At 45.4% G+C, this 11,152-nt stretch overlaps 1 protein-coding gene across 1 annotated transcript; it reads right to left on the bottom strand.

Moving 5' to 3' along the window:
• Positions 1–694: 694 nt before the first annotated feature.
• LOC119376570 (cytochrome P450 2F2-like) lies at positions 695–6,517 on the bottom strand (the record flags this gene model as incomplete). Its single annotated transcript, XM_049411443.1, has 4 exons — positions 6,346–6,517; positions 4,112–4,291; positions 2,978–3,075; positions 695–846 (listed from the first exon to the last, which is right to left on the bottom strand). Coding segments are annotated over exons 1-4 (587 nt in total), but the record flags the coding sequence as incomplete, so codon positions are not given.
• Between the last annotated feature and the right edge of the window lie 4,635 nt (positions 6,518–11,152).

Here is an 11,152-nt window from a genome sequence, read left to right as displayed (position 1 = left end):
TTTGGTAGGGCGAAATGCAAGAACACCGGTGTATATACTTATCTTTAGGTGCACGTTAGAGAACTCGAGGTGGTCGAAATTGATCCGGTGCCACTACGGCGTGCCTCGTAATCATATCGTGGTTTGGCACGTAATACCAAGGAATATAAATGAAATGTATCGTATGTGTCAACCCTCGAATAAAAGATAAAAGACCGAAATCTTTATGCCTCCCATGGGAACAACCGTGATCTGGCCCATTGTTAGTGCTGTTAATATATATATATATATATATATATATATATATATATAATATATATATATATATAATATATATATATATATATATATAGTGTCACTTCAGCTTGGCACAGTATACCTTAGACCATGGAATGCATAACATTCGCGTGTGCTCGAAGGCCCGACTTACGCCTTTTAATGAGCGGGTCCGAGTACGGCCCGGCCCGCAGCCTCAAGCCCGGGCCGGGCCCGGGACCGCGGCTTCAAGCCCGGGCCCGCACTTTCAAGCCCGAGCCCAGCCCGGGCCCGCCGGAAAACGCTTCGGACGGCCTGGCCCGCGGGCCGGGCCGGGCCCGGGCTTTCGGGCCGGCCCGTGCAGTGCTCTAGTCAGGAATGCCGAGTACATTATGTTCCATTGCTTTCGGTTAGGCTTGGACGCAAATACTATTTTAACCAACAAAAATATATTACATACCTCGTACCGTATATAGATACCCCTATAACCTTGCAGAGCATAGAGAATATAGGTTTCCTGAAGTCCATGATCTGTGGTCCTTCTTCTAAGGAATCCACAAAGGCGTCGACGATGTCCGCGCAAAGATGTTCCAGTGACTCACTGGCCGCGTACTTTCTGCGCTTGAATAATACTCATCAGTGCTTGCTAGCATTCACAAAGGCTTGAGAAAAAAATTAACATCACTGTTTGAATATAAAAATAAGGATTGAAATACAAGAATGCTACGAACGATGAAAGATACTACGCCTCGGTGGCACAGTGGTTACAGCTCTGGGCTGCTGATCCGAAGGTCGCGGGTTTGATCCGAGCTGCGGCGGTTGCATTTCGATGGAGGCGAAATGCTAGAGGTCCGTGTACTGTGCGATGTAAGTGCATGTTCACGAACACCAGATGGTCGAGAAAAGTTGTAGTTAAACAAAGAAACACACTTGGAGGACGCTTGAGCTTCGCCTTCAAGAGGAGAACGTGATAGCGTAATCGGGCCCCGTGCGCATCGCCCCAATTGCTAGCCTGGCTTCCGTTCTCGGTGCATGCCTCAACCGTGCCGTAAGGAAACGAACTACTGTGCGCGTAACATTGGCCGTTTCAAACTATCCTAGAATGCCTACGGCAAGTGAAGTTGTTAAGCGCCCACTACGCCATGATTATTCCTTTTGCGAATGAGCGAAGGGCCCACTACGCGTCCGGAAGGCAACACGCGAAGCTACGCAGCTGCCCACTTTTTAAAGACGATAGTCTTTCTTGGGGAGCTTAAACGCAGAAATTTTGGTCTGTCTTTCTGTCTGTCTTTCTGTTTGTCGGCACGTCCCTCGATTCAGCCACTCGGCCAAAGTTGAACCACTTGTCCAAGGGCCAGCCGTCTTGAACTGGTACGGCTGTTCATACTTGTGAACGTTGTCGATCAAAAAGTAAATATCATGCATATCTGAGGTGCAACATCACTAGGTAAGTATTAGGTGGCGTGTTCCTTTAATAGAAAATGCATACATACGTAATTTTAAGGACCTAGTTTCTTAAGCTGCGCTGAAAATGCATAAGAATGGAAGCTTGAGCGAGTTGGTATGCGTTCATCTTTGTTGAAACAGCGCTCACTAGACGACGACGAAGTAAAAGAAGGCACAGGACAAGCGCTGCCTGTCCTGTGCCTTCTTTTACTTCGTCGTCGTCTAGTGAGCGCTGTTTCAACAAAGCTGAAAATGCGACTGCGCTGAAATTTGCCTTCCTCCGTGCCCTTCGCACGAGGTCATTGTTGTGTTTCGGTTTCGGTTCTGTATTGCACTGTACGAATGCCATGGGTTGGTGTTGAAAAACTTTAGTTTTGAGAAGGCCAGAAGGTGAAAAAACATATTTAAAAAATGAAAAAGCAGCGTTGTGGGCGGCCTTCAGGCTGCCGGTTGTGGGCGCCGCTCTGGCGTTCCTGTTTTACCCAGGCGACGTGTAAATAAAAGAGTGCGTGGAGAGTACTCGTTGAGTGCGGACGTTTCTCTGCTTCAGCGCTTCGCGCCAAACCGCGTTTTCGGGCTGGCTGGCGTCCCCGCCGGTCGCGTTGGTCACCGCCGGTCTTCGCCTGCTGCTGCGCCGGGACTACCAGCACGCAACACAGCACTCATGTTTCCCGACGTATTGCCAGATGGCGTCCATATCTCACACAGCGCCTCTTCTATCGTCTTTACACGACATTTGCAGCGAAGCACGCAGATACGCGGCCAATTTTTTTTATGCTTTTGCTACTGGTGATGATTAATTATGTCCGAGCGCGTTGTAATGGGTGGGCCTTGAAAACACCCAGTATTTGCGTAATTCACATGTTTTAACGCCTGGCGCGATTCTACGATTCTGCCACGCAATATTGTATGCGTTAAGGGGACTCCTTCCACTACATGACATTCAGAGAGTGTTTTTTTTTTTTTTCGAAGTAGTTTCAAGCAATAACGTGGCTCTGTGAAAGAACACCTGCTTGCCACGCAGTTGGCCTGGGTTCGATTCTCACTCGAACCGAAGTTTGTTATTATTTACTTTATTTGCATCTTGCTCGATTTTTCGGTCACAAAGAAGATGGCGATTTTTTGCTGAAAACCAGCGATGCCGACACCGGCGCCGAAACCGACACTGGATTTCAGCGAAACGAGCTCTTTAACGCTGTCGCGTTAAAAATATTAAACAGGGTATTCTTAGGTAGCACACTCGAACACGCAAACCACAGTCGAAGGCCTAGAGTAAATCGAGGGGAGGAAGTCATACTTGCCTCACCGCTGACAAAGCCACCTTCCGAAGAGCCTTCCAATGTGGGTTGTAATCCTCGAATACGATATCGTGGTTGCCTTGGTTTTGCAAGACAGCTGCAATCGGCGTTTTAGGCAATTAAAGTGACGTGAGAAATTATCCACGTAACAGTATACGCTCTTGCTTCTTATTTGTGCAACCGTCCACGCTAGTTGCTCAAGAAATGAAAAACAAACGAAAATGTGTCCGAAACGTCACGCCCTCAGACGAGAATTTTTTTCGGAGCAATGCTCTTGAACCTCCTAATAGATGCCCGTATAGAGGCCTACTTTGCCATTTTTCTTCGCGTACTAATACATAAGTTGCGAACAAAGAACACATAATGTAGCGAAAGATATAAATTGAGCAGACTCACAATAATTGTTCTAGAGTGGGACCGGGAAATCTGAGGATTTTTCAAAGAGGTTGAATTAAGAAATGCTGCAGAGTTAACGTATTCAATTTTATTTTGTCCCTTATTCCCTCGGCCAAGTGTTCTTTTAATTCTTGCTCTCGAACCAAAAATAAGCCAGCCCATAGCGAAGAGCGTTGGCACGTTTAAACGATGCTTCAGCGTTGAACTTTAAAGAAAACGAACGTTATTAAAGATGTGAAAAAATACTGAACTCAAATCAAATGATACAGCTCAAGGCCTCGGGGTGTATGATAAAAGTCGGCAGGCGCGCGGCATGGACATAAGAGACAAATCAGGACAACAAAAACGCGGACGGCACACCACAAACAGGGCAACAGAACACAAAAGTGGTGCGTTGGCGTTGTCGTGACCTGTCTCTCATGTACGTGTTGCACGCCTCCCGCCTTTCATCGTGAATCCCTACCAACTCAGCTTTCTGTCATTCTAGGGATGTAGCACGCTAGCTTGTGTTTTCTTGTGTTTTCGATCTCTTATTAACCGCTCATTCAACGATAAAGCATAGGCGAGATCCTGCAGTAGTCCAACTAAACGATACATCGCCGGCACTTTCCAAACGTTCGAAATAAAGAAAAATTGAAGTTAACTAATGCCATATTTACGGGAGTCTGCTGCAATGGATAAAGTGATGCGCGACCTAACACCATGTGCCACTCCTTTTACCTTGTTTGCATGCTCACCTGTTCTAGTTGGAAAGCGACCGGCGAAATCGTGCCGTCTCTCCACCAGTGCTTCCCGAATTACAGCGTAGCTGTTCAGCATCACCATAGGCCTGTGGGCCATCCACAAAGTGAAGACGTCGCCGTATTTCTTTGACAATTCGGTTGACTTGGCGTGCAAGTCGGTCACATTGCGCAAAGCTGCGCAAAGCCATGAATACTTTGTTTAATGCAAAAAGCCCCACGAAAACATTTCGCAATTGTCACTGCAAAGTTGTAAAACAAAAAATGATCGGAAACGTGAACCTGAAGCAGATTCAGTTGCCCAAAAAGCATGGACCGCTTCTCCAAAGTATTTTTGTAAAGACTCCCTAAAATCATGATAAGTATGACAAAAATATCAATTTCTGTGTCTGTCCGTACATCCCCGTCCTCCATTGACGCTCCAGTCTATTCGCCTTCAGAGCACTGTATTTTAAACGCAAATATAATTGCTTGTCGCGATTTTTGTTTACAATAAACCATGAATTTTTGAGCAACGACAACGTATTACGTATTTCGAGTGGCTCCCACAAAAATTGACTTAATTTATCCACGTTGCGTAGCCAAATTGCTTCCTTCCTCAGCAGGAATGACGACGGAAATGTGATTATAAAGTCGTGTTTGGTTTGAGCCGTTCTAATGTCACAATTTGTTAAGCCAACGAGACAAGCGATTCTGTCCAAATGTTTAGCTTCCAGTCTAGGACAGTCCTGTTGCCTCAGCGAGCTTCCGACAAAAGTGCGCAAGTTTCCACATATACTGGACGCATGACAACCTCGAACAAGAAACAGCCTTTTTATGAAAGAGAATTACGAGTGTGTCGATTGTACAAGTGGCCTTGATGAGATTACACCATGGGGATGTCAAAACCAAAAGCCTCTGCATCATGACATCACTGTGCGCATGAATGTGCACATAACTGTTGCTCTGTAGATAAATGATGCTTATCAGTATATGCGGCAGGGTGTGCGAGTTTAGTAACCAGTTAAACGACAATCTTTTAGGCAACTACTCCTCTCTTGTGGTGCTTCGACCAGCCATAAGTACGCCAATTGCAATTACGGGGGATAGTGAAGAAAATTGACTGCACAATAAAACTATTACAACAAGCGGCGTTGCTGTTATTGCATGATACCAACTTGGACCGAATGCAGATCCATACTGATGGACCGGGCTCGTCCACCAGCTTATCAGGTGCATTGGTCATTCCGGCTGCAGTATTCACCATGAAATTTAGATTGTCGCATGTAACAACATGTACGCTGATAATGTTAGCTTCTATGAGAGCTGCTCTTCGATATATTGTGCAAGAGTGGCTACGCAAATGGCTCGTATTACGCAACTCAAATACAGGACTTCAGTGACTAATTCAGCGACAATACCAACAGAGGCGGGGACAAGACCACTGTATGAAACAACACTAAAGCTGTCCTAGAAACGCGCTCTTATCCTACCGTTTGTCTGCTCTCTCCCCCGTCACCTTACTAGGGCGGAGGAATTCGTGCTTAGGAGGCTTCGGGCAGGGGTGGCCCTTACACCGGCTGTTATCTCAACATGGAACTGGTCGCATTTACCAGTGGGTGCTACATGCCCGTACTGTTCTGTTCCGGTGATGCAAGCAGATGCATACCATCTTATATGGACATGCCAGGGGTTACAGCCGGAACGCTCCCGTCATCTCCTGCAAGGTGGCCTTCGCTACAGTAACACAAACAGTTATGACCTATGGATACATGACAACACGTTCGACAAGACACTTCTTCACTTCATACACAACACCGGCCTAACGGCGCACATTTAATACAAATATACACAACAAATATTATGCCTTAAGGGCAAGTCTATGTCGCAAAAAAAAGAAGAAAAGAATGCGGCGTCAGAAGTGCATTGTTTTGCAGATACATTGCTCATGTTACCTATGAGACGCTCTCGCTGAAATTCAAATTAGGGCTTTGGGCATTTGCAACTTGGACACGTTTAAGTAAACGTACTCTGCAGAAAAATAAAATGTTTACCTCGACCTCATACCGGCACCTTTCATTTCAAGAAGGTCTGCCTTCATCGTATGTGTAAAGCGTGAAGTAGGATGCAACGATGGTTGAATAACAGTTAGGCTTCTATCTCTTCTCACCTGCGGTTTTGTGATGTCGGTGACACTAATGCGCAATAGAACAAGCTCAAGTTGCTACATTGCTGAGCGCGAAGACACTCACCCAGCAGGTTACCCACGAGTGGAAGCGGGAAGGGTCCCTTCGGGTACTTGGACACGTGGTTGTAGAAGCGACCCAACAGGTACGTGACCACGAAGACCAGCGCGGTTGTGATCCCTCGCCAATCCAAAATGGAGGAGAAGCACCCGAGAGCGGTCATATCTGCGTTTCTAGACATTTTTGTTCAACTCGATTTTGTTCGTTGTCCACATGAAGAAAGACAACACGCCCACATTATACAATATTTCGCAAGGAAGGAGCTTCGGCGAGCCGCTTCGCTAGGCGGCCAATGCCAACCACATACTTCATATAGAAGAAACAGCTACTAAGTTGCCGCCTAACGTAAATAAAGATGAACAAGTTACGTGATAACAAAATGGTAAAATATCCACTTATATTTATAATGTTAATAAGTCACAAACCACTGAAATCACTTTTATTCGAAACTTGAGCATTCGAACTCGTGCAAGCATACTCGGCCTTTACAAATCTCCAATGGCGGCATCTGATTTGAGGAGGCCATTGCCATTATACTGCTGTAAAGTCGGGTTCGTGTTTCGAATAAGTGTGGCGTTGAAATCATTGTAACGGGAGCAGAAAATAGACCTGAGACGTGAAAAACCGGCAGGTGACCAATTGACGAACCGAGATAACCACGGCGAGAACAAGTTTTCCGAAGCGTGTCACGGCTGCTGAAGCATATAGTGGAAAGAAAGTGGGAAGGACGCCGCTACAAGATGTTCAGTTGCGACGCTCGGCGTATTGGTTTTAGTTTTGTCTTACGTGTCTTTTCTTAAATTGGAAACTAAAAGAAGGCTAGTTGGTAAGTGTCTAGAGAGCAGAACGTATGGCCCCGCCACGTTGGTAAATTGGTTATGGCGCTCGACAGCTGACCCGAAGGTCGTGGGATCGAATCCCGGCCGCGGTGGCCGCATATTCGATGGAGGCGAAAATGTTTGAGGCCCGTGTACTTAGATTTAGGTGCACGTTAAAGAACCCCCAGGTGGTCAAAATTTCCGGAGCCCTCCACTACGGCGTCTCTCATAATCATATCGTCGTTTTGGGACGTTAAACTCCAGATATTATTATTAGCAGGACTTGCAAGCAGAAGCACACAAGATTTATAATCGAAGTCACTGTAATGCTTTTCCTTTTCTGTCCAGATGAGCTTCGTGCCGGATGTTAACAGCAATGAGAGAGAAGTAGAGAGAGAGAAAGATAGAGTTAAACTTAGGAAAGACGGAAATGTATCTCAGAATTCCAGAAAATTATATAACTAAACTACCTACCACGCTATACCGATATTACTGATGCAGCAGAGCCAGAGGTCTTCCGTTTCTTCATATCAATCGTGTATGGTCTGCTCTCTGCATTAGGTGGGTGATTTCGTCATATGAATGCACGTTTATTGCAGCTTAATAGCGTTTTTCTGCAATTATGACATTTTAATTATCTTTTCTTTTATCGCGAAGGCTGACTTTCGGCAGTTCCCTTGCCGTGTATGTTGCACTAGCAGAAACAGTTGGGCGAGTTGGTGCAGATTCATATTTGAAGAAAGCGTGAAAAAACCCCAACGCAGAGAAATGACGGGAACGCGCTTCTAGAAGTGCGTCGTCTTGTACCCTTCGTTTCTCTGTGTTGTGGTTTTTTTTCGCGCTTTCTTTGAATATGTGTATGTTGCAGTCGACACAATACGCCGTTGCCTTGGTGTTTTGTCATGCTTACCTTCAAGGAAGATGTATACCTCACTTAATTCCAAGCTTCTTGAACACAGGCTTCGGTTAGCAGCATTACAACTTACGAGAGTATTAGATTCCCTCACAACCCTAATTTCCCCTATTCGGAGTGAGAAATCTGTGTCCTCGATGTGAATGTGAGAGCAAAGGCTACCCCTCTGTAGTCATCGCTATTTAACCTAAGAATGAGGCTTCCAGGACCGGAGAAATAATAGGGTTATTTTCTCATTGGCGGTTCCAAGGAACCTTGTTTTTAATTTTGCCAACACCTGAGCAACATGCTTCAGCTGATGCAGTTTATTTCAGTTCTTACCCTTACAGTTGTCCCAAAAATCTAGCACTTCACCAAAAATTTTATCAACGCGCGGTACCTAATCTTCTTTTGTACGCTAATCACGCCAGAAAAGGCAACTCTAATAATCTGCACTGGCTATTCATTGAAGACTGTCATGCCCTGAGCTTCGACACGTACCTGGCCCATAAACCCATAATTTAGTGCCCTACTCGCGTAACGAAGGCACCGTTAACCTTCCTTAGAGAGACTCGGGCCCCAGTCTGTTTTAACTAGTATGCGTGCTCTTGCGTATTTGGTGCATGTTGTGTACTGGTGACATGGAGGCTATAATGTCTTCATTGTACTCTCTTAGATTAGCATGCTAGGCATATCGACAGGCAAAATGGCGACATGCCTATCAATATCTTACATTGCTAGCAATATAATCTACTGGCGTAAGTACGCCTGAAAAGCAGCTCAATATCCGACCGAAAGCCAGCACATGTTCCTTATTGGAGGAGCTTCGGTCCTGGTCAGCCATGTTGAAGCCACACGACAGTTACGACACACAGGACGCGCAGGAACAACGACTAAAGGTATCGCTTATATTTTCGTGATATGTAGAGCTGTCAAAATTGCCACCTGAGATATGCTGAGTAGAAAAAAAGCGAGATAGCAAAAAGAGAGAAAAAAAAACAACGACAACAAAAAGCGATGATTGTGACTCAAGCGCCACGTGGATACTCCGATCCTGTAATAGCGAAGCCAAGAAAAAGAACGCCACCTGTGAGGGCGAAAGAGCATCTACATTCTTCAAGGGCAGCCAGGACACTTGCATTACCTCGTCTTCTTCCTTATCCAGTGCTAATAAATCTGTTTGGAAAAGAGGTCTTACAACTTACAGCACGTAATCAAACTTTCCGACGAATTTAGTAAGCGGCTATTTAACTATAACTGATAAATGTTGTTGAAACCTATTCTGCGATGGCACACTCGTGCGTCAACTTCAAGATGGCGTCGTTCCCCGCCACTTGTTTCTGTGTGCTCTCTATCATAGAGTCGTCCGGCACTCGCCGGGCAGTCGATATGTTACAACAGAAAATTAACTTGTCAATCAGGACGATTTCTGACGAATCCATATGAAACAAATAATCAACATTTGTAATGTGTCGAATCTTTTCACTCTCTACATCGTGCATACACTTCAATGGTAGGCGTTGGTTAAGGACACATGGTTAGAGAATCAACCAAGACGAGTGGTGCTATTGCAACAGGAAAAAGTCACCCCACTGACTACAAACACATTTGAGAAAGATAAATTAATACAAATAGAAGAAAAAAATACAGTGTTAGAGCTCACCTCACATACGTTCAAGCTCTGCACCCCCGACTACAAACGTTGCCGAATTTATATGTAGAAAATGCTTGCGCTTCAACGACGCTTGCGGAGAAGTGATCCCACTAGGTGACTTGTTTGACTGCGTGACTGCTCTAACAAGCATTTGCCTCTCCAGTTTTGTGCCCTGCAGCGAAGATTGCAAGCCGAACCAACGAATGAAAAACGCTAACTTCCACTGATTTGAAGTCGAGCAGAGGGCGATGAGAGGCGAACAGTAATGGAACGTCTCGATTTCCTATTCTTTCTTTCCTTTTTAATTTTTTTTTGTTGTTGTGGACCGACGTATCTCTTGACTTTCGCTTCACTTCGTGGAACTGGTGATAAGAAGCACAGCTCTATCTTGCATGTTAAAGGAGCCGGTTTGAATATTGCTCCACCGCTGGCGTACGTGCCACTTCAACGATCCCTCTTCGTTGGCCTTTATACCTTCTTATCGGAATGTCTTGCATATATTATGCCTGCTTCGAACGATTCCCGCCGTAATGGTGTAGTACAATAAAAAAAGCAGCAGTGATCTAGTGGTTATAGTGCTCGACTGCCGACCCGAAGGTCGCACGATCGAATGTATATGCATTTGATCCCGCGAAAAGAAAAAAAAAAAAAACACGGCTGATCCCTCCGTCATAGGAATCGGTATAACACGAAAGTGAAACCTGTCTTCCCAGAAGTAGTGCTTATTGCGTAGTGGTATATGAGAGCTTGTACAATGTCTGTTGGTGTTTGGCAGCTTTAGCACCGTTTGACGTGGATGCACCCGCGTTGACGCCTAGTGGCACATCTCCATCGCGATGACTAACGCCCATTATCACGATTTAACTGATTTAACCGTTGTGGTAGCTGAAGTTTTAAAGACGATAGTCTTTCTTCGGGAACTTAAACGCTGAAATTTTGGTCTGTCTGTCTATCTTTCTGTTTGTCTGTCTGTCACCCGATTCAGCGACTTGGCCAAAGTTGAACCACTTACTTACCGCCCACCCATCTTGAACTGGTATGGCTGTTCATACTTGTGAACGTTGTCGATCAAAAAGTAAATATTACGCATATCTGAGGCGCAACATCATTAGGTAAGTATTAGGTGGTGTGTTCCTTTAATAGAAAATACATAGATGCGTAATTCTAAAGACCCTAGTTTTTTAAGCTGCGCTGAAAATGCCTATGCGCGCCGACGAACGCCCTCTGCCACGGAGGAAGGAAACCCTCTGCACAAGCTCATGTTTCCCGATGTATTGTATTGCCAGATGGCGTCCATATCTCACGCAGCGCCTCCTCTATCGTCTTTACACGGCATTTTCAGCGGAGCACGCAGATACGCGGCCAGTTTTTTTACATATACTTGGACACAGCGTATCGTGAATCCCGCGCAAAGATGAGATCAACGAGCACATAAAAACACTGGTACTC

Source organism: Rhipicephalus sanguineus, unplaced genomic scaffold (assembly GCF_013339695.2).
Source record: "Rhipicephalus sanguineus isolate Rsan-2018 unplaced genomic scaffold, BIME_Rsan_1.4 Seq149, whole genome shotgun sequence".
Classification (NCBI taxonomy): domain Eukaryota; kingdom Metazoa; phylum Arthropoda; class Arachnida; order Ixodida; family Ixodidae; genus Rhipicephalus; species Rhipicephalus sanguineus.
The sequence above is the reverse complement of the archived record's forward strand: the minus strand, read 5'-3'. Positions and strand labels throughout refer to the sequence as shown.